The sequence below is a fragment of the Crotalus tigris genome, unplaced genomic scaffold, assembly GCF_016545835.1.
Source record: "Crotalus tigris isolate CLP2741 ecotype Arizona unplaced genomic scaffold, ASM1654583v1 scf7180000018445.1570621, whole genome shotgun sequence".
Lineage (NCBI taxonomy): Eukaryota > Metazoa > Chordata > Lepidosauria > Squamata > Viperidae > Crotalus > Crotalus tigris.
Window position 1 is genome coordinate 938,708 of NW_024097006.1, and position 14,362 is coordinate 953,069.

General features: G+C 40.1%; 1 protein-coding gene across 7 annotated transcripts in view; it reads left to right on the forward strand.

The window, feature by feature from the left end:
* Positions 1-14,362, forward strand: part of HDAC7 (histone deacetylase 7) — a 229,010-nt gene that overhangs the window by 150,724 nt on the left and 63,924 nt on the right. For all 7 annotated transcript variants that reach the window (XM_039352581.1, XM_039352582.1, XM_039352583.1 and 4 more), the window contains 2 exons: positions 5,599-5,798; positions 7,209-7,299. In XM_039352581.1, the coding sequence (XP_039208515.1) occupies positions 5,599-5,798; positions 7,209-7,299 (291 nt within the window). The remainder of the gene's footprint in view (positions 1-5,598; positions 5,799-7,208; positions 7,300-14,362) is intronic.

Below are 14,362 nucleotides of genomic sequence, written 5' to 3' on the forward strand. Positions count from 1 at the left end.
TTCACCCCACCCCACCCCCACCCCGAGAAAAGCAACAGTTGCGCATTGTAGTGGTGTGATACATAGACGCACATACCATTTTAAGAGGAGATTTAAAAGAAGAATATAACTTTTTGTTCATTTGAGATATGCTAGATTCCTGTTTGGTGTTTCAGATTAATTGCCATAGAGCGGAAAGGAAATCAACTAACTCAAGACTTACTGCTAATTTCGAAGTGTGTTATGGGTGCATGCAACCGTAGGGTTTTTTTTTGATCTTGAAAATGTTACACAGGGATAGATCTGGTTAGTCTTGTTGTTAGTTAGTGGGAAACGGCAGGAAATCCCAGGACTGCAGGCTAGATCTGAGAATGAAGAAAAAAAAATCTCCCAAGAAGGCTTCCATATATAAACCACTTCTATATTGTTTCTAACAAAAATATATGGAGATCTCCATGGAGTTATCTGAAACCGCTTCTTTTGTTTTTTTTTCCCCCTCCTGGAACAATATGGTCATGCAGGTTCTTTTGTTTATAAAAGAGGATCCAAGAACAAGGACAAACACGAAAAGAAAAATGCTTGACTCGATGGGGTTAATACAATGGACTCTGCAGAGAACAAGCAAGAGACTCTTATTGAATGGATTCAGGAAGACCAAGAGACATTAGGACCAAGAGGGGCCAATTCTTTCCTTTTTTTTTTCTTTTTGCAATGCCATTCAAAGCAAAAAATAAATAAATTGCAGTTTCTACAAGATTTTTCTCTCCAACCTCCATATCATATCATTGGAACTGCAATCAGACAGATATCCGAACTAAGGAAATGTCTGGATCACATAGGAACCCTCTTTGTAGGAAAAAAAAAACTGACTCCCCAACCCATATAGTTCGGAATTGTTGAACAGGTTGGCAGGAGCCCTCCAGGTTTTGCTCAGGTTTGGAGGTAGGGTTTAAGTTAAGGACCTGTTGCCTGTAAAGCATCTGGACAGCTGGCAAGTCTCGTCCCTTCTGTAAATGGATGTATCTGTTTTGCAAAGATCAGTAAGTTGTTCTGCAGACAGATGTTGCCCGTTGCAGTCGTGACCTTGCAGAGTTTTTCTTCCACAGATCACAAGAGGCTGTTTCCCCATTGGAATGAATGGCAGCCATTCAGGGACAGGAGCAGAAGTAAAATTCAGGGTCACTGTTTTCAAACTAGAGGGGGAAACCTGTCTTTAGTCCTTAGAATGAAAAGCAGGTTTTAACCTCAATTTTATGAGCATTCCTTCTGATTGAAAATGGGCTAGTCTATAGCAGCAATTCATACCGAGTCATATCAGGGGCCTGTCGTATAGAGAGTTGATCTGATACAGATACTCCTCGACTTACAACAGTTCATTTAGTGACCATTCAAAGTTACAACGGCACTGAAAAAGATGACTTGTGATCATTTTTCACACTTACGACCGTTGCGGCATCCCCATGGTCACATGATCAAAATTCGGATATTTGGCAACTGACTTGTGTATTTATGATGGTTGCAGGGTCCCTGGAGTCACGTGATCACCCTTTGCGACCTTTTGACAAGCAAAGTCAATGAGGAAAAAAAATTCACTTTAACCAACCCTGTTACTAATAATCAACTACCTTAATTCACTTAACAAGAAAGGTCTTAAAATGGGGCAAAACTCACTTAACAAATGTCTACTTTGGCCACCTAATGAGAAGGAAGGACTCACTGGAGCCTAATGCTGGGAAAGATTGAGGGCAATAGAAAATGGGGACAACAGAGAATGAGGTGGCTGGATGGAGTCACTGAAGCAGTCAGTAGGTGTGAACTTAAATGGACTCCAGAAGATGGTAGAGGACAGGAAGACCTGGAGGAACGTTGTCCATGGGGTCACGATGGGTCGGACATGACTTTGCAACTAACAACAGCAACAGAAAGTTTGGGCTCAATTGTGATCGTAAGTCAAGGACTACCCATATGTGTACATAATTTTATTTATACTTTTCAGCAAGAAGATAAAAATCGACACAAACTAATAATAAAGTAGGGAAGGGAAAAAGAAATCCAAGAAAAAGTCAGAAGTACAAGAAAAGAAAAAAAGGTTGAAGACAAATGGAAAAAAAAAGACAGAAAAGCGGCTTCCTATGTTCTTCACAGCAGCTATGAGTACAAATATATTTTAACTTTTCTCTCTAATGTTGCATCATGTTCTTTTTCTTTCTAATCGTGGGCAATCCTTAATAAAATTCATTTCCCAGGACGCCTACGTTGCCCCTGAATTTAATTTGGAATGGGCAGAAAATAATGTCCTTGGTTTGGGGGAAAAGGGTTTCCTGATTTCAGAACTAATTTCTTTTTTTTTAAAAAAAAAAAAAGTTTTTCTACATGTCCCCTGAGCCTGCTTCTTCTCTTGACACAATCCACCAAGACAAGTTGGAATTAACTTAATAAAGACAAGAGCCTCCAGCCGGCCTGCTGGTTGGACAAAAGTGGAGCTGTTCTGTTTTTCCTCTTGTGGTACCCTCTTCTTCTGCCTATTTCTTTCGGTTTGGCTTATATTTATGTGTGTATATATGCATGTGGGTGCCTGTGTGTTTGTTTTCACTTTGGCTGTTCTCCCAAGGATCTGTGGAGTGCAAAAGTGCCAGATTGTATCAGAAATTGTATAAAAGCAAGTGTTTTTGCCTGCTGTTGGGTGGTTTGGTGGGCTTGTTTCTGAGTGTTTGGAGGGAAACAGCGTGATTAGTGGTTTTGCTGTATGGGGTGGAATTTTAAGCTGGCTTTCTTATGAAGAGTTTGATAGAGTTGATGGGAAGCAAGAACAGGATAACCGGGTGAGTTGATTTGCCACTGCCCACAGTTACTCTGCGACAAGCCATTTTCAGCTCTGCAAAATGCACATTGTCCAAGAAAGCAAGAGAACCTGCAAAGGTCTTAAAAAAGATCAGTCAGTCTTTTAATACAGGTGGTCCTCAAGTTACAATCACAATTGAGCCCAACATTTCTGTTGCTGAAACAGTTGTTAAATGAGTTTTGCTCCATTTTACGACTTTTCTTGCCACATTTTGTTAAGCGAATCGCTGCAGTTGTTAAGTTAGTAACAGGGTGGTTAAGGGAATCTGGCTTCCCCCATCGACATTGCTTGTCAGAAGGTCTCAGAAGGGGATCGCGTGACCCCGGGACACTGCAACCATCATAAATATGAGTCAGTCATCAAGCATCTGAATTTTGATTGCATCATCACCATCGGGATGCTGCAAGTGTGAAAAACTGCTTGTCACATTTTTCAGTGCCGTTGTAACTTCAAACGGCCACTAAACAAACTGTTGTAAGTCGAGAACTACCTGTACTTTCTCCTCGATTTCTCCAGTCACAGTAGCTAGAATTTTTTTAAATGAAATATGTGATTCTCAAGCCATCTCCCAGCTGAGGTATAATGTAATATACCGGTAATTGAAGTACGCAGAATGAGCTCCATATTCAGTGCAGCTAAATGTCTAGAGGAGGGGGAAGATGGTTAATTGCCCTTCTTAGTAGGTGGAAATACCTTCTTGACATGGCTGATCTTGGGGGAAAAAAAACACCTCAACTAGACCAGACAAGCTTAGATCTGAAGGCCAAATTGGGAAGTTAGAAGAATGTAATGCCAAATTCCTTCCATATTGTTGCCAAAAAAAACCCAGCATAGATATGCTGTTTTGGTCAGCTCACTAAGATACTTACTAGATTTGAGGGATATCTATATCTTCATTTTAATCGTTCTCAAAAGTTTTAAGAAAGATTAGAGTCTTGCTCATTTTCTCTGGACTTGAGCAGTTTTGTTTAGGAAGCAACTATGCATGGTGATTCTGGACATCCAGGCTGCTAAACTGATTGACTGGTTGATTTGAAACATTTCTTGTAGCTACAATTTCAAGAGCCAGTGTAGTGTAGAGATGAAAGTGTTGGATGAAGAGCAGAGAAATCCCGATTTAGTCCCCCCCCCCCATCCCTACCCTCAGCCATGGAAGCTGAGGTGATTTGGAGCCTGTCACACACACTCAATCATAGCTACTTCTATAGGGTTGTTTTTGTTGTGAGGGGAAAGAGAAGGGAGTGCTGCCTTGAGCTCTTGAACGAAAAGTAGGATATAAATCAAATTAATGAGGGGGGATGGAAATTAAATTTAGAACATGAAGTCTGCATTTCTCTCTCACCAGTGTTCATTCTGTGGCTAGAAAAAAAGGACTCTCACTTCTTCCTGGCTTTCATGTTCTGTTTCACTCTCCACTCTCCGCTTGCAACACCTGTCAATCAGTGATCCATCTTTTTTTTTTTTCAGCATATGTGATGCTGCTCAATCACTAGGACTGTAACCTTCTGAAACTTTCTAAGTGGCATCATCTTTAGCAAATTAAGTGGGTATCGGTCAGAGAAAGGCACAGTTGTAAACTTAATACCTGGAATTGCTTATCTGCAATTTTTCCTGCTGTTTTCTAGATAATAGATAGAATCTATTTTATTTGTTAGAATTTTGGGCAAGTAATAGCACGATTATTTCTTTTTGGGTATTAACTGCCTACATATTTTCCTCCTGGTAATTTGTTTATGTATGATATGATATGCTGTGTGTGCATGTGGGGGGGTTTAATTGCATGGTGCCTTGGTTTTATTGGAATATATATCATAAAAGTCTTCTGGCAGAAAGATAGGCTACGGTTATTTTAAACTGCAATACAAAATAAATTGAATAACAACGCATGAAGGTAGTATCGTCCTGTGCAAAATTATATTATTTTTTTTGCATAAATTAGTTTACATCCAAGATGTGAGGCATGTTCAGGTTGGTTGGTTAGTAAGTATCTTGGCAGAATCAGTATTGAGACTGATACATTACTGTGTAGAAAACAATGATGTTCAAGGAACCTACCTCTTTCTCTTGTCCTATAGAATTTTTTTCATGTTAAAAATGAAACACTCAGGTGTTATTATTTCCAATTTCAAGATGCAATTTAGAGCATAGTTTCCCTTTAAAGACAGTATTTAGACCTAATGTCCTTTTGTAATGGCCAATATAGGTATATGTGACATCACCTTGCAGGTTTTTTTTTTTTTTAGTAACTGTCTTTCTTCTCTTCTGGGAAGATTTTTCAACTTCCAAGTCTAGATATATTACTTAGTTTTTCCTGGTTGTCGCCCTCTAAGTAGTTAGCAGGCCCAACCCTGCTTGGTGCTGAACCCAGAGAAGGTGAACCAGGTGCTGCCACCTGCTTTTTAAATCCCAAAGTGCATACGTATTCAATCTGGGACATTTTCCTCCCCCTGAAAGTTCTGAAGTTCTTTTATGTGCATATCAGCCTAGGAACACGGGTGCAAAAGATTTTATCAAATTCAAATTAATCCAAGCATCTTTATCTAGAATGTAGGAGGACTGCTAAGCATTGCAGATGAAGAGTGGGACTCAAGGGTTGGGCAGCTTTCTGAGGCACTAGTACATTTCTGATTCAAACTTTTAGAGTGGGAAGAGCTTGGGTTCTAGAAAAAAAAAAAGAACTCCAGCATGGAACATGACTTGGTCTAACCTGGAGGAATTAGACTTTCATTCAGAAATCAGGTGGGGCAGGTATTAACAAAGCTTCTCTTGTGTTTCAGGAGGTGCTGTGAAGCTCTGCGTCTCCCTGCAGGTTCCCCAGACCATCCCCATGGACCTGCGGATTGGACAGCGTCTTGCCAAACCCAGCCCAGATACTGCCTTACTGGCCCTGAAGCAGACACAGCAGCTACAGCACCAGTTCTTCCTAGCAAGCTTGCATCAACAGCAAGTGGAACAGCTTACTCGCCCGCACTTGCGGGTTAGTGCAGCCATTATGTTGTTTAGGGTCAACTTGGAAAATAAGGGAAGGGAGGTGCAGATATAGTCCAGGGAGAAAACAATCTTGGGTCCAGCATTGTCTTGACGTGTTTTAAAATTTCCTGGAAAATGATTGATACAGAAATATGAGATTGATATGGATTGAACGCGAGACCCACATTAAACAATATATTGAGATAAAATCATGTAACCGGCATTATAGAATTGACTAATATGTCAACCTCCTTCAGAGCAGCTCAGAGTTTCATGGCAAAGTTCAAGTTTTTAGACTAAAATCTTTAAACTTCTGTTTACACAGGAATTGCCAAGGTCAGAGATCATTGAATTATTCATTGGCCATCATAAGAACTGGTGGCAGGGGTACAAGAAAATAATGCTGGCTCAGGAATTCTGGGAGTTGAAGTCCACAAGTCATAAAAGAGCCAAGGTTGCCTACCCCTGGGCTATGGGATAGGGTCTTGTGCCACTTATAGAATCTATAAATTAATAGGTAGAACTTTGCAACCGGATATGATTTCACTAGGATTGATGCCTGGAATGCTCCTTCCAACCCAAAACTCTCTAGATTCTTGAACAACATATCTCAATGGTTTCAGCTACCACGGCCAATGATGGAGATGATAGGTGTAAAATAGGCTGGTAGGCATCGATTTGAGAAAGGAAGTTTAGAATTTTATTTTTATTTATTTATGTTACACATTTCTTTAACACCCATCTCCTTCAGGGACTTTCTTTTAGGCGTGAAAACATATGCTATCAACCAGTAGCCCTTTCCATCTTAGTGACGGATCAGCCTTGACAAGAAAAACTGCCCTTGCTTTGACATCTCTCGTATCCCACTGATGTCTTGCTGAAAGGGAGCACAGGAATGGGGAAGGCAAATTTATAACATTGTAACAGATTTGTAGCTTTTAATCAACACTGATAGAGAACCGCCAGCCTACAAGTGCATTGGGCAAGCGCAATGACCTAATTCATTGACAGGAATTTGTTGATTGTCATCTTACGATGCCCGTCAGGTTCCAACTGTTCTGATCTACTTTCTCAATTTTGCACAGACATACAGTGTCCTCAACCAAATCAGCAAATCTACTGACCTCTCTGTTACTGGATGCAGTTTGTCTCTTGGCATGGCGTGTGATCCCCTTCCCCAATACTTCCCCACTGAGGCATTGTGACAGTGTGGAATGGACTCAGATGTCGTATGAGCTGGCCTGGGAGAAATGGCAGGTGCCATCAGTAACTCCCCTTGGCTAGCAACTAAGGAATCTTATCCTCCTGAGCCAGATTCGTCAGTTGATCTGCCTTATCATGGTTTCTTCATGGTTGAAGAAATGGCCAGCCCTTGTTTTGTGTGTCCATTCATTTTTTCATTTATCTTCTTCTGCAGGTGCCCATGGATCCCCCGCCCCAAGACACCGTCCCTGGAAAACAGGAACATGAACTGCGACTGCTCTTGAATAAAGACAAAAGCAAACGCAGTAAGAGGCTTTCCATTCTCTCTTCCCCCTTTCTTCCTTAAGAATGTTTCATGGTTCTGCCAGAAATTTCATTCACCCCAGTCATCTCTTCTGACTTTTGCTGTCTTTCTTGGATTGGAAGAAAATTAATTCTTTCCCATGCCATGTGCCATGTCCAAGTATATTATTGTGTTTATGGCACATGACACAGGTCTATTGAAAAACAGTTGACTTTGGTTAGTAGTTGAGTAGGAAAACACTAGAAAAATCCCAACTTCTATGTGGGGGGAGGAATACTCCAAAAGAAGGCAATGGAAAACTACACTTGTCCTGGTGCCAAGGAGCAATGTGTATCTATTCTTGTAGACACCAGGGCTCAAGAAAATCTTTGTCTGGTATTGAATCTTGAGGCTGTATTAAAATAATTGATGTCCCAATATCAGGGGATAATAGAAGACAAAGAATTGGGGAAATCGCAAAGTATCGAGATCTGAAAGTTTATGGCATAAATCAGCCGTGGTAGTCCAAGTCATTATTGCAACATTGAATATCATACCCAAAAAGACTTAGAAAATCTGCACACTGACATTTTCATGTGTCAGTTACTTAAGACCACACCGCTTGTATCCAGAGACATACCATGCCAATACATTAAAACATTCTATGTTCTTGGGAAGAACTCTATGTGTATGAAGGCTAAAGAACTGGCAGCTATTATTTCACGTTGTGTGTATGTATAATAATAATAATAATAGTAATAGCTAGAGACAACTAAATAGAAGAGAAAGAACGGGGAAAAAAATCAGAAAATACAAAGATCTGCAAATAGAAGTAAAATGATTGTGGCAAAAGAAAACAAAAATAGTATCAGTCCCAAGTCCATGAAAAAGACTTGATAGTTGGTTAAAAATGCCATCTTGCTGACTGTGCAATTGAACCACCACCATCATTATTAAAATAATTATAGCAACAGCAGTAGCACTTAGACTTATATACCGCTTCACAGTGCTTTTACAGCCGTCTCTAAGCAGTTTACAGAGTCGGCATATTGCCCCCAACAATCTGGATCCTCATTTTACCAACCTCGGAAGGATGGAAGACTGAGTCAACCTTGAGCCGGTCAGGTTTGATCTGCTGGCAGTTGGCAGAGTTAGCCTGCAATACTGCATTCTAACCAGTGCACTGCATTCTAATCACTGCGCCACCACGGCTCTTACAGCTTATCAAACCTGTATGCTGTTCAATTCTCAATGACCCTGGGCAGCTTAGAACAATCAAACAATATGAAATACAAAACAATCCATAGTATAGAAATGATGGTAAAAATTCCTACTTGCAGGCTTTTGTAGCTAAACATCCCAAACATAAGAATGCCAGAACATGGGCAGGCAGAAGACAAAAAACAGGTTTTGTTATCTGTAATAATTTGTGAAAGAGATCTGCCCTGATGTTAAGCAGATAAAGGAAAAAAAATGGCATCTGGTGGTATTATAAAGACTAACTCCTTTATGCTTGCATAACCTTTTGAGATTGTTTGTATCTGATGCTATAGTAAAAATTCAATAGATGTCAGAACAGGAAAGGTGCAAAACTGCAGTCACTAAAAATCTATCTCCTGGCTCACTCTATACCTTATCGAGGTTCCTGAGTTAAATTCAATCCCAATTCCTTGTGGGGTTTTATTCCTTGCTTTGCAGAACTAGAATTACATGTTTACTTTCCTGGGACCCATCTCACGATGTTACCTAAAGGTTGGCTGTCCGTTACCACGTCCCAGGGAGACTGTCCCAGTGATCTTTTGTTGTTTATTGCACCCAATTAATACAGCACCTTTCCCTGCTCTGATTTACCAAGAAGCAATCTGTGAACAGGGATTTTTTTAAAAAAAAAATAACATTTTTTTATAAAGGGAAATAATTTATAAATGTTTTCTTCTCAACAAATTTTGCTCTTTCAAAAAAAACATGAATTGGATCTTGGGGTCATGTAGCATAATCTGATGGATAATGTTTTCAGTTTCATTAAAATATAAAATTCCACATTTCCCCCAAAATAAGACCTAACTGGAAAATAAGCTCTAGCATGATTTTTCAGGATGCTCGTAATATAAACCTTGCCCCCCAAATAAGCTCCAATTAAGATCGTCAGCCAGACAGATGCATTTAGTACCGTATTTCCCCCAAAATAAGACTTAACCAGAAAATAAGCCCCAATACATCTTTTGGAGCAAAAATTAATATAAGACCTGGTCTTATTTTCAGGGAAACACAGTTGTTGCTGTTTATCATAAGAGCACATATCTGCATGAAAGGAATTTTGAAAGTCTAATCAATCTTCCCATTAAGGTTTTCTTTTAAGATTCTGGTAATAATTTAATTCTCACTGATGCCACCCTTGTGAGTGGGACTGTAATTCAGTGTCTGCTTTGTCCTTTGTGTGGGAAAAAAGAAGGGTTCAAGCCTTAGAATATCTAGCCAGAATTCAGAAAAAGCTGAACTTGCAAGCTGGGAGGGTCACTGTGAAAGAACAGAGCCAATACTGAGTCAGATTGATCCATGGTCTCACTTGGCTTCAAGCACCTTTCTGTGTTATGTCCCTGTTTAATTTTTTTTCCCCAAACCTTTGTGAATGACTGAATAAACAATACAAAAATGGTATGTGTGTATACATAAATACAAAGATACAGATGTAAACTTTATATACCCATTATACAATATACCTTTGCATACATAGATATATTACATGCACACATACAGATGCATGGATATTTAAATGCACATATACATTTACCATACAAGTAGATGTATATACACACACACATGCATAGATACTTGCACACATACATACATACATACATACATACATACATACATAGAGACAGAGACAGAGACAGAATTCATATACACATAACTGCACGCATATACATCATATGTGCATATATACATATACAGCTGCACATACTGTATATGAACACTCATACAAACAGCATGTATATGTATATATGCACACACGATGTATATGATTGCATAGTTATATGTATAAGAATTCTGTTCCTCTATCTCTCTGTCTCTCTGTCTTTCTCTCTATATAACAGCATCAATATGCTGTTCAGTAGGAGTTCAGGTTATACTGGAGGTCATTTTAGTCATTTCCATAAACCCATATTTTGATATAGTGTACAATGTATCATTTTGTCCCCTTTCCCATGTATTTTAAGTTCCCCCGTTGTCTTTTTTCATCAAATTTATTTTGAAAATATGTTAAGAGCACATAGCCAGGTATAGGCCCTGGGAGATGAGGTGAAATGTCAAAACACCATCAAGGCCCTCTTCTGTGTTTGAAGTGTGTATTTGTGAGCAGGATGGACTGCATATCTTTTTCATACGCTGTAAGGGCTATTTATGAGTTGAAACACAGCAAGGGCCAAACCAGGAAATGGGAGTAAATGAAAACAAGCCAGTCCCTCCCCTGTTCCTCTGGTGCTGTTTTTTCTCTATACTCTTTATCGCTATTTCCATCTTTTCCTGTCTGTCTGGGATGCAGGCATCTTGATAAGACTGGCTAAAATTTATTCTCAGTTTATGTGTGATATGTATGTGTGTATGTGTGTGTGTATCTCATAAAGTAACTATCATAATAGAAGAAGAATTCCATAAGCATTGAGAAACTATTGGTTAAGGTCTCTTCAGCTGCTACTCGGTGCTTGCAACACTGATGTGAGATTGACAGAGCACCCAAATGTTATGCTGCCCCATTGCCGAACTGGGCAGGGAAATAGATGTTAGGACGTCAGCACCATTCGGAATGGACCATTTTGAAAAAGGATGAGTTGGGATATCACAGCATCATGGTGTGTGAAAAAATTGGCTGGTTGGGTGCTTAGTGGCAATCTTTCCTTGCTAACAGTTTTGTGGGGCAAGGGAATGAGGAGATGTGTATGAGGATGTCATTGTGCAAATGCCACACTTTATGTACCTGTTTCTCACACTCGACTGCAAGTGCATTATGGTGACATTTGGGTGATGACAACATGGATGGGTTTGCTGAGGATGCCGCTAGATAAAACCAAGCATGGTATTTGCTGCATTGCTACAACAGAAAGCAAACAATGTTGTGTATAGGAAACAAACTTGTGACTGTCACAATGAAAGGCTTACTTGGGGGTAACAAAGAAGGAACATAAAGGAGCGAGAAAGGGGGATCCGTCCACTTTTGATGGCATCAGTTGCCATCATAAATTGAGAAGATGAACTGAGTTAGGTGGATTTTCCAGCAGTTCCAACCTCTACCTGTTCCATTCAGTCATGAGAACATCATCATCATAGGTCATTCCGAGCCTATCAGGACTGATCTGATCTGAAAATGGTTTTGTTTCCCCCTAGAAACAGCATATTGTGAGGTCAGAATATTTCAGGTACGCTCTCAGTGTTGACCTCAAGCATTTTACATACCACTGCTTGCTGGAGCCTGCCCTGCTTCATTCTTCATTTTGCCTTTAGCTTCTTCAGATCGGAATAGGATCCGTATCGGCTAGCCTTCAGATCTGAGCATAGTTGTAACAGGCTGAAGTGAAACAAGAGGTCAAGGAGTGTTTCTTGAGGACATTGTGTCTCTTATTGAATCACAGTGATGCAAGGGAATCAGTAATCTGCATAGCTCACTCTGTTGCCCTTTTGACAGGATATCCTGTGTGTCAAGCACTCCTGGCAGTTGCCTACCCAAACTTGTTCTGAAACTGCTTAGGGCAGGGAAGGTCCTCTTTGTAGCCTCCCGGTTGAAAAAGAATATTTCAAACATTGATAAGCAATATATCAGTGACCCATTACTCCAAACTTTGGTTAGCTTTTCTAATGCTGTGTAAAATGCCTTTGGCTATTTATTTATTTTTTTGCACTCAACTTTGCACTCCTAAAAGATTGGCGTCTGGATAGACTCCAAATAATGGGGATATAATGAGCGGTGATCGCTGCAAAAATCATGTCACAAACACTGCCAATTTCACATCAAAGCGGTAGGATAGAGCCCAACCTTAGGCAGATCTTATTGCAGGATAAATACTTCAGGATGCATTTTTTAATTTTTACAATTTTCCTTTTCTGATGCTTTTTTTTTTTAATTCAAAGTTAAGTTGGCAGTTGGTTGCGCGTACAAATTCAGTGAATAAATAAATGAGCAATATTTGCATCATGCTATCCGTTCTGTATGCTTCCAAGCTTTCAGAACATTCTGAGACCCAGAGTACCGTTCCCCAATATTTCAATAAGGTAAAGTGTTTGCTAGTATTAAAATAAGCATCTGGGGAAATTTTGGGATTGGAGTCTCAACATTTCTAGCAGACAAACTTAGTGGGGACCTGAAGGAATCCTTTTAGATCAGCCTTTCCCAGACTGATGCCTGCTAGAAATGTTGAGATTGCAACTCCCAAGAATTTCCCAGGATATTTATTTTAATCAGCTAGGCTGGGGAATTCTAGAAGTTGTAGATCCTATACATCTGAAGATCATCAAGTCTGGGAAAAGTGACTTTAGATGTAGGTCATTCCTACTGTCTCAGTTAAGTGGTGTAACTTTGTGACGGGAATGAACTACATGCTTAGGAGTTGTCTTGCATCAATATGACTCACCGATGAGATTTCATTGCTAGTTATGCCTGAAGGTAGAATCATACCAAAATAGGATAAGCATCAGTTTGTTGGTCCGTTCTTTGACTGATTTCAAGGCAGGTATAAACTGATCTGAGATCTCTCCTGATCCTGCAGTCCTGTCAGAATTAGATTCCCACCTTACCTGACTATTCTAAAGAAGAGGAAGTCTTACTGATACCCACTAAGGCAGGGGTGTCAAACTGCCAGCCCGCGGGCCAGATGCGTCATGAGGAAACCGCACCCACCCCATTGCTGGCAATGGGGAAAAAGCTCCGATATGTCGCGTGACGTCATGTGACGTCGCAAGTTTGACATGCCTGCACTAAGAGCTTTCCTTTCACTGAAAATACTGTAGGTCAGGGGTGTCAAATTTGCAACAGTCGGCAATGGGGTGGGCACGGTTTCGGCATGATGCATCCGGCCCATAGGACGGCAGTTTGACACTCCTGCTGTAGGTAGAACACAAGAATCACCGCAACCCAACAGCTTTTTTGTCCCAGCTGGAGTATTTTTAACTAAGCGAAGCCATTTTTCATGTTAAGTGACACACCTGATTTGGCTTGTGATGATCTTTCCTAAGACTTAACCTAGCTAATTCAGAAAAGTGGGTTGGTTTTCTTTTTGCTTGTTCCCACAGGCTTTTTTTTATGGGCAGGATAATTTTTTTCCAGCCCTTATTTCAGCTTTCCTTTTAAAGAATAAGAACAGGGAAAACAAAACATGCGCAGCTATACTGTCACTAAATTTGCAGTATAATCTTGGGCATCACATGGAAGGTTAGGGACACATATCCTGTAGGTTGCTCACAACAGATTTAGTACTAGATTTTTTGAATGTGCTGTGTTGGTCATCAGGGAAGATGTAAGTCAAGTAAGTCGGGGGGGGGGGGGGAGGAATCAAGATTGGCCAAACACAGTTTAAACTAATTGCTGAAAGTTGTAGGCCAGTGCATCTATTGCGCACAAGGCTGAAAAGAACAGATTTTTGTCTTTCATCCTAAACATCAGATGCAGAATATATATATATTGGCATAAAATGAATACTTCCTGCAGGATTAAAAGTGATTTAAAAAAACTTGATATTTTTTATCACAAATCTAGATGTGATCCACTTGATTACCTTTACGTGGACAGTAGTAGCATTTCTTCTAAGTAAGAGGACCATCCCCACTAGTTAGCATAATTCACCTTGCTACAGAAAAATAAGCACCCAGCTCTTTATAGATCTTTCCCAGCCTCTGTGGTAACCTCTCAAGTCAATTTATAGGTGGCTTAACACATGTATGCTTTCTTAGGTCTGCTTATAGAGGAATCATATTTAAGAGGATCTAACCCAGGTGTAGGCAACCTTGGCTCTTTTATGACTCATGGACTTCAACTCCCAGAATTCCTGAGCCATCATGGCTGGCTCACAAGTCATAAAAGAGCCAAGGTTGCCTAT